This window comes from Mercenaria mercenaria, chromosome 3 (assembly GCF_021730395.1).
Source record: "Mercenaria mercenaria strain notata chromosome 3, MADL_Memer_1, whole genome shotgun sequence".
Lineage (NCBI taxonomy): Eukaryota > Metazoa > Mollusca > Bivalvia > Venerida > Veneridae > Mercenaria > Mercenaria mercenaria.
Window position 1 is genome coordinate 22,117,344 of NC_069363.1, and position 14,119 is coordinate 22,131,462.

Genomic DNA, 14,119 nt, shown 5'->3' on the forward strand with positions numbered 1-14,119 from the left:
GTACTTCCCAAAGTCAATCAATGTGCTTTACTGGGACAGACATGTATGCAGTTATCAAAAAGCCAGCCAATTAAAATAATAGTTCTAATTCAAAACAGGGCAAAGATCTATGATAGGAAAGTTAAGCTTGCCACCCAGTCAGTCCTTAACTGATGATTAATGCTATTAATTAATCAAGAAAGAGAAATGTCATTCGTGCCCTGTATAATTGTACTTTAATAGAGATGATGTCTTACCAGAAATCGCTAAATTACTGAAGCCATCAGTGAGCGATCATATATATAATTCTTTTATTAGTGATAAAAGAGGCAGGAGCTATCCTTGTGATGTGAAACACATAAATATGTTAGTTTTCCGTGGCCGTCCATGAGTTATCATATACACATTTGCTTGTGAGCACACATATGCTTGTCGGCAAAAAACTATCATCATGTTACTGCGGCAATCCGTAATCTGTGATATTGCTTAAATAATGGATATATCACACAAAATCAAATATTATATCACTGTGGCCATACTTTGCTGTCCACATTGTTGAACAAAGTCAAATCTCACTGTGACCATCGGAGAGTTGTTATATGCCTATATACCAGATATCTAATACAATTTCGAGAACTAGCCAGATTCCATCATGGGTTCTAGAGTTATGGTTCCTTAAAGGGCCAAATTTTGCTATTTTGGCTTTTGCAGCCATATAGAGACTTCATTTATAGTTTGATTTGATACAAACTTGCAATATCTTTAACAAAAATAGATCTTGGATTCCATGATAAATCCGTCATATGCAATCATAGACTCCGGCGTTACGGCTCCTGATTGACACCTGAAAGAGCCAAAATTTGTTAATTTTTACATTGTGAACACTATAGAAGTGATATTTTACATTTGATTTTAAGCACACTTACACACAACTTATGTCGCAATAAGCTCTCGATTCCTTTTCAAAAACCGGCTAGATTCCATCATATGTTCTAGAGTTACTGCCCATGAAATGGCAAAAGTTTCATTTATGCTTGATTTGATACAAACTTGTACTTGCACAGAATGTTTGTCTTGATGCTTTCTAGGCCAAGTTCGAAACTGGGTCATGTGAGGTCAAAAACTAGATCACCATGTCAAATCAAATGAAAAGCTTGTTAACACCCTAGAGGCCACATTTATGACCCTATCTTCATGAAGCTTGGTCAGAATTTTTATCTTGATGATTCCTAGTCCAAGTTTGCAACTGGGTCATGTGGGGTCAAAAATTAGGTCACCTGCTCAAATCAAAGGAAAAGCTTGTTAACACTCTAGAGGCCATATTTATGATCCTATCTTCATGAAAGTTAGTAAGAATGTTTATCTTGATGATTCCTAGGCCAGGTTCGAAACTGGGTCAGGTAGGTTCAAAAACTAGGTCACCACTTAAATCAAAGGAAAAAGCTTTTTACACTGCAGAGGCCACATTTATGACCCTATTTTTATGAAACTTGGTCAGAATGTTTATCTTGATGATTCCAAGCTTAACAGGTGAGCGATATAGGATCATCATGACCCTCTTGTTTAGAAACTGTAATCTTGACCTTGATCCTGTGGGCCTAAAATGCAGTGCAAAGCCAGGTATCTAATTATGCTTGCTATATACCAAGTGTGATAATAATACGTCAGTCTGATTTATAGAATCGATCTGAACTAAAGTTGTTGATCTGAAACCATCTGTGTCATGCCTGCCAATCAAATATAGTTGTTACATCAACTTGAAATTCGAGTATCTCTTAAATCATAGGCAAATATCTCAAAATAAGCAATAACTATATTTTTTTTGACCACATGATAGACAGGAGGGCAATAATAACCCCCATGTCTCTCATCTGACCTTTAGTTGACCTTGAGCAGATGTATGACATACTAAATCATGAATGGCAACAACTGTCTTTAGCATAAACTAATTGTCCCCTAAAATAGGCCAGGTGCAACCATTTGAACAAATTCTCTGTCTGCCAGACCCTAAAACAGCCAAGGGCCCCTTGTGAGAGGAACTTATAATGGTGCAACAGGCAAAGTTTGATGAAAATCCACCAAGTACTTCATGAAAATGTGTTACAAGGTGCTTCTATTTCTAGCTCTAGCAGCCCCTACAAGAGGTCAAATGCACCATTTCAACAAATTTAGAAGATCATACAATGATGCTACAGACCAAGCTTGATGAAAATGCACAAAATGGTTTATTAGAAGTTGTTAAAAGGATTTCTATTTTTGTTTTAGCAGCCTCTTTATGTAGGGGCCAAGAGTCCCCATGTTAAACAAATTTGGCAGACAATATCAAAATGATGCTGCAGACCAAACTTGCTGAGTAGAAGTTGTTTAAATGTATTTCTACTTTTAGCTATAGCATCTCCTATAAGAAGCCAAGTGCCCCTATTTGAATAAAATTGGGAGGTGACATAACAATGGTGCTAAGTTTAATGAAGATCCATCTAGCAGTTTGTGAGCTGAAGTCATATAAGGTATTTCTATCTTAAGCTCGGGCAGGTGGAAGAGGCTGGGGTTTGGGGTTGGGAGTGACTCAAGTGCCCCTTTGACCAGATTTTACATTGGGCCTTAAACTGATGCCACAGTCCAAGTTTAATGGAAATTCATCTAGTGGTTCATAAGAAGAAGACATTCAATTGTATAAAACAATTCAAGACAGGGCTAAGCACCCAAAGTTGAATAAATTTGGGTGAAGACCTTTAAACGATGCTACAGACCAAATTTGATGAAGATCAATCAAGCAGTTCATGAGCAGAGGTTGTTTGAAGGTATTTCTATTTTCACCTGTAGTGGACTCTAAAATGGGCCGAGTGGCCCCATGTTAACCAGATTGGGACAGGACCTTTTAGTGATGTTATGACCATGAGAAGAACACATTTAAAGATATTTCTATTTTTAGCTTAAGCAGCCACTTCTAGGCACTGTTTCAGGTATGGGCATGCACTGAGTAGAACCACCAACCTTCTGTATTTCAGCTGGATGGCTTCCTCACATGAAGAATATTTTAACTCCATGACAGGTTCTGAACCCCCATCAGTGAGGGGCAAGTGATAACAAGTCAGCAAACTTACTCACTAGGACGGACCCCTAAATCAGTCAATCAAAGAATCAAACAAACAATCCTATATCTTACTCAGCTGACTATTCTTAATGTATTCTAAGGTATTAAAAAATGAAGGTCTTATAAAATTTTGCAAAAATTTTACAACATAGAAAAGAAAATACTTAAAATCAGACATACAGAACTGCCTTAACCACTGTTCATCATGTCATAAAAATCATCAACAAAACTTAAAATGAAGTACTTCTTTAATTTTAAATTTATAATATACAATTAAACATGGTGGCAACTTCCTGATATATACAAAATTGTTTTTATGTATACAAATAACAACGAAAATAAAGAAAAATATATAACAAAATGTAAACGTTTCATTTGAACACACCTCTATATAATGAACACAATTTGGTGTTTCATCTGAACACAACTCTATATAATGAACACAATTTGGTGTTTCATCTGAACACACCTCTATATAATGAACACAATCTGGTGTTGTTTTCTTATTTACCATCAAAATGACTTCCTGGTGAGTACCATGTCTGAAATGAACTCATGGTCTTTTGTTGACATGACCAGTCCAGTTACTTTTGATATTTACACAAATCAGATTTGTCAATTTATTGCCGATTAGCACACACAAATTAAGAGCCATTTTCCATCTGCAGGTGTCAGAGTTAGATAAAAAATTCTTACTCACTAGAAAAGCAACATGTTTTGGAACAAAAAACTGACACTGTGATCAAATAGACTTTGATATACATACAACCACGAATCAATGCTGATTAAGATTTTTTATTTTGCTGTACAATTTAATCATAACCTTCACTGCTGCTTACTGTAAACCTAGAAATGGTTCTGCGCTATTTAAGTTAGCAACATTCGCGATTGTTGTTTCCGTGAAATTTTGTAGTCGCAAAACTACCAGCTACTGTGAACATGCGAAAGTCTGTAGTTTTCATTGGTAGTCAGCTGCATAGCTCCTCCCCAATATACAAAAGTTTTATCATGTATAAAATTTCATTCTAATATATTGTTTACATATTATTAAATAAATACCATAAAAGCTTTGATAAATGAAGATCAGCAGAATAGTTAATTTTGACTGACATATGAAAACCAAAATATGTAAAAATGGCCATAATTCAGCCAAAATATTTGACAGAGTTATGTACTCTTGCCTACAGGCAGAGACTGTTATAATAAACAAGTGTTCAAAGTTTCAAAGCCACGTGTCAAATAGTTTTTACAAAACATGTACTTTTACGAAATCTGAACCAATTTCCAAGTCCAAAAAGGGCCATAATTCAGCCAAAATACTTAACAGAGTTATGTACTCTTGCCTACAGGTAGAGACTGTTATAATAAAGTTTCAAGTAAATATCTTTGATGATATACAAGATATTACCATTTCATAAAAACTTTAACCAACACGGATGATGACGTGAGTAGTATAGCTTTCCATATTCTTCAAATAGTCGAGTTAAAAATGAACTGCACATCATAATAATTAGATATTTGTTAACTTTAAAGCATAACCAGTTTAACTAGATAAAATCTGAACGGATGAGAAAACTGTCAGAACTGTTGTATTCACTGGAAATATTACAGGCTATAGTGAAAGATAGAGAAAGTGTTTCTGAAAAGAAGCAAATACATGAAAAGGTCATAGCATAAAAAAGAAAGGACAGATAAAAGAAAAATAGGAAAGGAAGGCACGTTTGAAAGGGTGGTAAAATGTAGTAAATGTCAATGTTTCTGGAAACTGAGTAAAATTATATATCTACATCTGGTACATATATAAAAGGGGAAAAAGCCTCAAAAACATTATCCTTACTGTCTATGAAAGATATTTATAATATTATCACTACTTGTACAATTTAGGGACATATTTACATTTTGCTATTTCTGCAGCATCTTTTATAAAATGTATATCTGACAAAAAGACATGACAGAAGAAGTGAAAAACAGTATTAAATCTCATGTAGATGAATAAAATTATCAATGCCTTTGCATTGTTAATCACCTGATGGTTCAGAGTTCATTATGTACAGAATTGAACCACTGGGGCATTAGCTTACTTTGCAAGAATTAAGATGTATGTAAGTATGTACCAAAGGTACTGAATTTACAATCTTGCATAAATTGATTTCAACAAAGTGTTTAGGCAATTATTTTTTTTATCAAAATGACGACTTGCCTTTCTATCTAAAGATGAAAATATGTCTATAAATGTATTGTATTGATTCATCATCTTTCAAAAAGATTTGTTTGTTTGTTTGTTTTGGGTTTAATGCCATTTTTCAACAGTATTTCAGTTATGTGACAGCAGGGGTTAACCTAACCAGACTGATCCTGGATTCTGTACCAGTACAAACCTGTTCTCCGTAGGTAACTTCCAACTTCCCCACATGAATCAGAGGTGGAGGATGAATGATTTCAGACACAATGTCTTTTATCGAATTGTCACAAAGAACAAACCCCCCTACTGGGGATCAAACTCATGACCTTGAGATCCGTAGAGCTAGTGAGCTAAGAACTATTGAGCTAAGCAGGCAGGCCCTTTAAAAAGAAGCTGAAAATATTTAAATTTCTTTAAACTTTTCTCATATCTTAAAATTTTAACTGACTGTTATTCATAAATGTATGCCCTGAAAGAGGTTAGTCATATAAACAAACTGTAAATACATTAGAAGAAATTAAGCTTTATGTTATATATATGACTCATTAAATATCAAATTGAATATTACTTATTTCAGGTTTCATTTTGAACTTGACTTTTGACCTATGCCCCTAAAAAAATAGGGTTATCTACTTAACACAGGTTATCATAGTATGAAGTTTGACCGATGTAGGCAAAAGTGTTCTACATTAACTGATAAACAAGAGGGTCATGATGACCCTACATGTTTCAAATGTCAAACTGATGATAAAATATTAAGAAAGTCAGTAGGTCACATTCATTGTCAATGAAATTCAGTTTTACGATTTGTATGCAAAACTGTGTATGTCATCGAAATTTCAAGGCTGTATCTTAAAAAACAAGAAAGTTGGTCATTAGGTCAAGGTCACAGTCAAGTGACATCATATTACTTGGGGTCATCAGGTTATATAATTAATTAGTCTTGCAAATAGGATCAGATGATTTTTTAAGTACTTTTTCCTATATAACTCACATAATAACTAAGTGACCCCAGGGCGGGGCCTCTTTTAACCCCAGGGGCATAATTTTAACAATTTTGGTAGAGGACTACCAGACAATGCATCATACCAAATATCAAAAGCCTAGGTCATATGGTTTCAGACAAGAAGATTTTTAAAGCTTTTTCCTATATAAGTCTATATTAAAAACTTGGGACCCCGAGGGTAGGGCCTCTTTTCACCCCAGGGGTACAACTGGAACAATTTTGCTTGAGGACCATAAGACAATGCTACAAAACCAAATATCAAAGGTTTAAGTTTTGTGGTTTCAGACAAGAAGATTTTTAAACTTTTTTTCCTATATAAGTCTATGTAAAACTTGGGACCCCCGGGGCGGGGCCATATTTGAACCTAGGGGGACAATTTGAACAATTTTGGTAGAGGACCACTAGATGATGCTACATTCCAAATAACAAAGCCCTAGGCCATGTGGTTTTGTACAAGAAGATTTTAAAAGTTTTCCCTTATATAAGTCTATATAAACCATGTGACCCCCGGGGCGGGGCCATATTTGACCCTAGGGGAATAATTTGAAAAATCTTGGTAGAGGACCACTAGATGATGCTACACACCAGATGTCAAAGCCCTAGGCCCTGTGGTTTTGGACAAGAAGATTTTTAAAGATTTTCCTTTCCATTGCCATGGCAACCAGAGTTTTGCATGGAATTCAATTCTTTGAACAATTTTGAAAAAGGGCCACCCAAGGATCATTCCTGTGAAGTTTGGTGTAATTCTGCCCAGTGGTTTTCAAGAAGATTTTTTTAGAAAATGTTGAAGGAAACACGATGGACGATGGACATTGAGCGGTCACAAAAGCTCACCATGAGCCTTTGGCTCAGGTGAGCTAAAAAACCAAAGTTTTTCCCCTCAAGGACAATCTGACCATGACCTTTGACCTACTGTTCCTCAAAACAATGGGTGATCTACTGACCTGACAAGCTTCCTATCATCTGACAACTTTAGGCTTATGACAGTGTTAGAGCTATAGAGCAGTAGCCACAAGGTGTACCAACAGACCGCAGACAGGCCTACAGGAGCAAAACAATATAACCCCCTTTTTTCAAAGGCGGCATAAAAAACAACATCTGGTACAAAATCTGTGTAGTACTGTAGTTGTTACATAAAAACTAAAGTTCAGCTCCTCCTCAAGCTGGCTGAAGGTAGTTCTGCACATTTGATAAACTGGAAGTGATGGTGTAAAGTCATTTATCTGGATAATGCAGAATAAAGCCTGGATTCGGCATAAGGAAATGAAAATAATTTTATAATTTAATGGCAACCTGTAAGTAAATTTATTACAATGGCAATGTAATTATCTTTCTTAAGTTAATATATGATATTAAAACATCTGACATGTTAAATAATTCAAAATAATGTCATAAAACCAGCTTGATATGCGGAACACTTTAATTGTGGGCAATTATCTCAAAAACAAGCAATGGGCCTATACATTTTATTTCACCATTATTGTAGGCCAAATGTTTCATTAAAAACTACATTGTAGAAAAATTTCTTAATGCAAAATGTTATGAAAATTGTGACATTCCAATAGACTCCCAATATGAAAACTTGTGTGAGATCCAAATTTTTCAAATTAGTCTAGCAAAAAATCAAGCACACAACTCTTTTTTTATTTTCTGAATGTTCTAAGTATATTCTAAAGTTTTGAAAATTCAGAGTTTAATCGAATTCTACATTGTAGAAAAAATTTGATCCAAACGTGCAGAACTACCCTAATAGCTAAATATCTTCAGTTATACAAGAGTTTGATATAAAAACATACATCTAACATTGAAAAATAAAAAAAGCATAGAAAACTGGTACTAAATATTAAATTTTGTAAAACCTTAAGTAGAATTTTGATTTTATTTATCATATTAAAAGTGCTTCAAACACCATTTATTTTCCTTTTCAAATACTGTTTTTGCCATACATAATTATGAATTAATTATCCGAGATCAAACAAGGTCTGTCTTTCATGAATATCTCCTTCTTCCCCTTGCAACTTCCTTCATTTTCACAACTTTCAATTTTATCAACTGAAGTGCATGGTTTTCATCACAGGAAAAGTGGCTTATCATGTGTTCCCTCCTCTTATTTAATATCTAATTCCATATTCACAAGTGTCTTGAACAGTCTTGATCCACTATGGAAACAATGTATTGGATCACCCACTGTTTTAAAACCACACTTCTCGAAGAATAGAACAGCCTCTTCTGCACTTTGCAGCCTGACAGGCCTTGTTTTACACCTTTCCTTAATCATATTCACAGCATGATTAAGCATAAGTCGGCCAAATCCACAACTTTGAAAGTTCTGGTGAACAAACATGAATGACAGCTGTGGATAATATTCCGAGTCAAAGGAAACTCCTGGCTCTGTCAGACTTAAGTCTGGCAAGGAGAAGGCCAGTTGGCCTACATGAAACTGTTTGTCATATACAAATATGATTAGATTCTCTTCTGGCACATCAAATACTTCTCCAGACACTTGCCGTGCCAGATGTCGAAACTTTCCTCTAATCTTGTTATTTCTTTCCTCTAACTTCAACTGTACATTTCCTGAAATGTACAATTCATATACATGTATTAGTATCTGATAATTGTGAATTTTTAAAAAAAGATTTCCTTCTAGTGGAAGCAATAAGTATTAATTCCCAAAAACGTTTCAATTCCCTTTTTACACGCCCCTGAAATGGGATGTGTTGTGCGATCCCCTGCAGAGCCCACTAAAGTTGTCTGCTCTCTAACACAAGCAGTTCATATCCAATTTTCATCAAACTTTGTCACAATGTTTATTGGCAAAATATCTAGGCCAAGACCAATATTATAAACCAGTGGATTGTCTCAGAGGCTCTGAAGTTATGGCCCTTGAGTTACATAACATACAAATTTATCATGTCTGCTCTCTAAATTGAGTAAGTTCTTATCCAATGTTTACCAACTTGGTCACAATGTTTATCAGCATAATACCTTGACCAAAGTCAATAACCAGCTTATCCTGCAAGTGTTTCTCAGCAGTTATGGCCCTTTAATTACTCAAAACTGTAACAAGAGCTGTCGGAGGACAGCAACGCTCGACTATTCAATAGCCTTGTCAACTGAATGAATATAAAAGTCAAACAAGAGGGTCATGATGACCCTGGATCGCTCACCTGAGTAATATGAGCTAAATGTTTCAAATGTCAAACTGATGATTTTTAGAACATTTTCCGATGTACAATCAAGTAACCCCTGTTATATATCTTTATGTGTTACCTTCTTTAAACAAAGTTATTATCATTTTTATTATTATTATCATTTATATTATTATAAAGTTACATAAGGACCATTTGTGTGAAATTATTTCAAAATCAGACCAGCAGTTTAGGAACTGACTTGTTTTAAGATTTGGGTTAGAATGCACTTTAGCGGTTACCCGGAAGTTAACAATGTGCATGCCCAGCAAGTTAGGGTGTTGGGGGTAAAGCAGGGGTGTCAGCAGCAGCCCCCAAACATATTTATCTAACAAGAGGACCACATGGTGCTTGGTTGCTCACCTGAGAACAGCTAGAACAAGTGAATGAAGTATTGCCATGCAATACAAAGTCCTCTACTGGAAGGCACCTAATTTTCTCTACTGCAGTATAACATAATGAACTGATATCTGTCAATGATGTATAAACAATACTGTACTATATATACAATATGTTATAACAAAACACTTGGATTAAAATTTAAATATATAAAAACCAACAGTTGTTTTCATATGGCATTTTTTTGGCCGATTACAAAACAAGAGGACCATGATGGTCCTGAATCGCTCACCTCTTCCCACATGACCCAGATTTTAGTATGACGTCGTTTTTTCTATTATTTGATATAGTGACCTAGTTTTTGAGCTCATGTGACCAAGTTTTGAACTTGACCTAGATATCATCAAGATGAACATTCTGACCAATTTTCATGAAGATCCATTGAAAAATATGGTCTCTAGAGAGGTCACAAGGTTTTTCTATTATTTGACCTATTGACCTAGTTTTCGAAGGTACGTGACCCTGTTTTGAACTTTACCTAGATATCATCAAGGTGAACATTCTCACTAATTTTCATGAAGATCTCATGAAAAATATGGCCTCTAGAGAGGTCACAAGGTTTTTCTATTTTTAGACCTAATGACCTAGTTTTTGACCGCACGTGACCCAGTTTCGAAACTGACCTAGATATCATCAAGGTGAACATTCAGATCAATTTTCATGAAGATCCATTGAAAAATATGGCCTCTAGAGAAGTCAAAAGATTTTAATAATTTTAGACCTACTGACCTAGTTTTTGACCGCAGTTGACCCAGTTTCAAACTTGACCTAGATATCATCAAGATGAACATTCAGACCAACTTTCATACAGATCCCATGAAAAGTATGGCCTCTAGAGAGGTCACAAGGTTTTTCTATTATTTGACCTACTGACCTAGTTTTTTAAGGCAAGTGACCCAGTTTCAAACTTGATCTAGATATCATCAAGGTGAACATTCTGATCAATTTTTATGGAGATCCATTCACAAGTATGGCCTCTAGAGAGGTCACAAGGTTTTTCTATTTTTAGACCTACTGACCTAGTTTTTGACCGCATATGACCCTGTTTCGAACTTGACCTAGATATCATCAAGATGAACATTCAGACCGATTTTCATACAGATCCCATGAAAAATATGGCCTTTAGAGAGGTCAGAAGGTTTTTCTATTATTTGACCTACTGACCTAGTTTTTGAAGGCACGTGACCCAGTTTCAAACTTGACCTAGATATCATCAAGGTGAACATTCTGACCAACTTTCATGAAGATCTCATGAAATATATGGCTTCTAGAGAGGTCACAAGGTTTTTCCAGTTTCAAACTTGACCTAGATATCATCAAGGTGAACATTCTGACCAATTTTCATGAAGATCTCATGAAATATATGGCCTCTAGAGAGGTCACAAGGTTTTTCTATTTTTAGACCTACTGACCTAGTTTTTGACCGCATGTGACCCAGTTTCGAACCTGACCTTTAAATCATCAAGACGAATGTTCAGACCAACTTTCATACAGATCCCATGAAAAATATGGCCTCTAGGGTGGTCACAAGGTTTTTCTATTATTTGACCTACTGACCTAGTTTTTGACCGCACGTGACCCAGTTTCAAACTTGACCTAGATATTATCAAGGCGAATGTTCTGACCAATTTTCATGAAGATCTTGTGAAATCTATGGCCTCTAGAGAGGTCACAAGGTTTTTCTATTTTTAGACCTACTGACCTAGTTTTTGACGGCACATGACCCAGTTTCGAACTTGACCTAAATATCATCAAGATGAACATTCTGACCAATTTTCATAAAGATCCCATGAAAAATGTGACCTCTAGAGTGGTCACAAGCAAAAGTTTACGGACGCACGCACGCACGCACGCACTGACGGACGACGGACACCGCGCAATCACAAAAGCTCACCTTGTCACTTTGTGACAGGTGAGCTAAAAAGGTGGCATAAGTTATTTATAGTAACAACAAAGGGGAAAAAAAAAATTAAAATAATAATAATAATATAAGTCCACAAGAAACTCTTTACCAGGTAAAGATAGGTCAAAACGCTCCTAAAAATTGGATGTAACATGCACGTTGTACCACAGAAAACTGGTCTCTATTTTTCCATAAGAACAGTAATAAATAAGTTACAATATAATCTATTTATAGTAAAACAAAGGGACATAATTCTAGAAACAAGGGTGCCTCATGGTGGTGAACATTTGTGGCAAGTCACATCAAAATCCCTCCATGCCTGAAGAAGAAATGCTCCGAACAAAGTCATTTTTGTATTTGACCTTTGGCCTCTATGTGTGACCTTGACCTTAGACCTAGGGACCAGGTTCTTGTGCATGACACTCCGTCTTATGGTGATGAACATTGGTGCCAAGTAATATTAAAATACCTTTAAGGATTGTTGTTACCGACTGGACAGCAAAAAAGCCCTTTTGGCCTTTGACTTCCAAGTGTGACCTTGACCTTGCAGCTAAGGGCTCGGGTGTTACACACAACACATTGCCTCATCCAGGGGAATAATTGTGCAAACTGATATTTAAATCCTGTTTTGCATGACAAAGTTATAGACCGGACAGGAAAAAGTCCCATTGACCTCTGATCTCAAAGTGTGACCTTGACCTTTAAGCTAGGGTTCTGGGTGTTGCGCATGACATGTTTTCTCATCATGGGGAACACTTATGCCAAGTAATATTAAAATCCCTTCTCGGATGGCATAGTTATGGACTGGACAGGAAAAAAGCCCTTTTGGCCTATGACTTCCAAGTGTGACCTTGACCTTGCAGCTAAGGGCTCAGGTGTGCACACAACATATTGCCTCATCCAGGGGATTAATTGTGCAAACTGATATTTCAATCCTGTTTTGCATGACAAAGTTATTGACCGGACAGGAAAAAGTCCCATCGACATTTGACCTCCAATTGTGACCTTGACCTTTGAGCTAGGGGTCCGGGTTTTGCACATGACACTTTGTCTCATCATGGGGAACACTTATGCCAAGTAATATTAAAATCCCTTCACGGATGGCATAGTTACGGACCAGACAGGAAAAAAGCCCCATTGACCTTTGACCTCCAATTGTGACCTTGACCTTTGAGCCAGGGGTCCGGAATTTACGCATGACACTTTGTCTCATTATGGGGAACATTTGTGCCAAGTGATATTAAAATCCCTTAATGAATGACAGAGTTATGGACCGGACACAAAACAGACCCTGTTCACGCTAGGTAAACATTTGACTATCAAGTGTGACCTTGACATTTGAGCGAGGGATCTGAAAGTTGTGCATGACACATTGTCTTATTATGAGGTACATTTGTGCCAAGTAATATTGAAATCCCTTCATGGATGGCATAGTTATGGACTGGACAGGAAAAAAGCCTTGTTGACCTTTAAATCTGGTTTAGAAACTGACAGTGCATTATATCTTAGATGTGCAAGAAAATTTCTGAAGATGTTTAATGTGGCTTTAATTTAGTTGTATTGATATAATTTTACATATTGCATGTATTAATGAAAAAGATAGCGATCCAACGATCTCAACAATGACGAATATCCGTACTCAAACTTTTGGTCAGATTCGTGGATATCGGAGTACTTGGATACTCGTTACAGCCCTACCCATAAGTCTAGGTCCCCAGCAGGAGTTTGTCTAAATGGCAGATATATTATGACTTTTTTGGATTTTTTAATGTCTTCGTTTTCTTAAACAGTACAATGCAGATACAGGTAAGGCTAAGAGGGATGACAACTATAAAATATCAGATCATAAAATATTAAAGTCATCCCGATATGCCAAATGAGTAGCGATAAGTCTAGGGTACGATAACTTTTAAGTAAGTGTGCTGAGATACACTCTGTAAGGAACTTAGTTGTATTAAGTTATTCAAGCGCCTGAATGACCCTGATCGGCGACATGCATGTTGGTGTGCTGTACACATATTCTTTTTTTTTAAAAAGTAAATGCCCCCAGGAGGCGATGCCAAGATTACGCCGAAATTCGTCATTTTGATAGCGATAATTTTTTTAAGATTTTTGTTGCAAAAAAAATGATTTTCTGCATATTCCATGCGATATGGGTTAATCAGTTGGATTAACACATTTGTAGCATATCTACCTTGACAATAAAGAAGTCTGCCTTTTGACATTTCTTTATTTTATTTGAAGTGAAAAAAACGCGAAATCATATTATATCAAAACAATATCATTTCCGGTGCGTTGTGCACTTTGACCTCCCGTTGATTGTCCTGACAACAGCACATAAATGCTCAACATTTGATGACGTAATTAT

At 36.0% G+C, this 14,119-nt stretch overlaps 1 protein-coding gene across 1 annotated transcript; it reads right to left on the reverse strand.

Moving 5' to 3' along the window:
- Positions 1 to 3,309: 3,309 nt before the first annotated feature.
- Positions 3,310 to 14,082, reverse strand: LOC123523620 (uncharacterized). Its single transcript, XM_045301279.2, has 2 exons — positions 13,946 to 14,082; positions 3,310 to 8,835 (listed from the first exon to the last, which is right to left on the reverse strand). Exons 1-2 carry the CDS (start codon positions 13,974 to 13,976, stop codon positions 8,369 to 8,371), a joined length of 498 nt encoding a protein of 165 aa, XP_045157214.2. The 5' UTR covers positions 13,977 to 14,082; the 3' UTR covers positions 3,310 to 8,368.
- Positions 14,083 to 14,119: the final 37 nt, after the last annotated feature.

Excerpts from the sequence above, each read along its gene's own strand:
- LOC123523620 (XM_045301279.2), bottom strand. The coding sequence starts at position 13,976 with ATGTCAAAAGGCAGACTTCTTTATTGTCAAG. Across the intron at positions 8,836-13,945 it reads CAGACTTCTTTATTGTCAAG|GAAATGTACAGTTGAAGTTA; the intron begins GTAGATATGCTA and ends TGTACATTTCAG.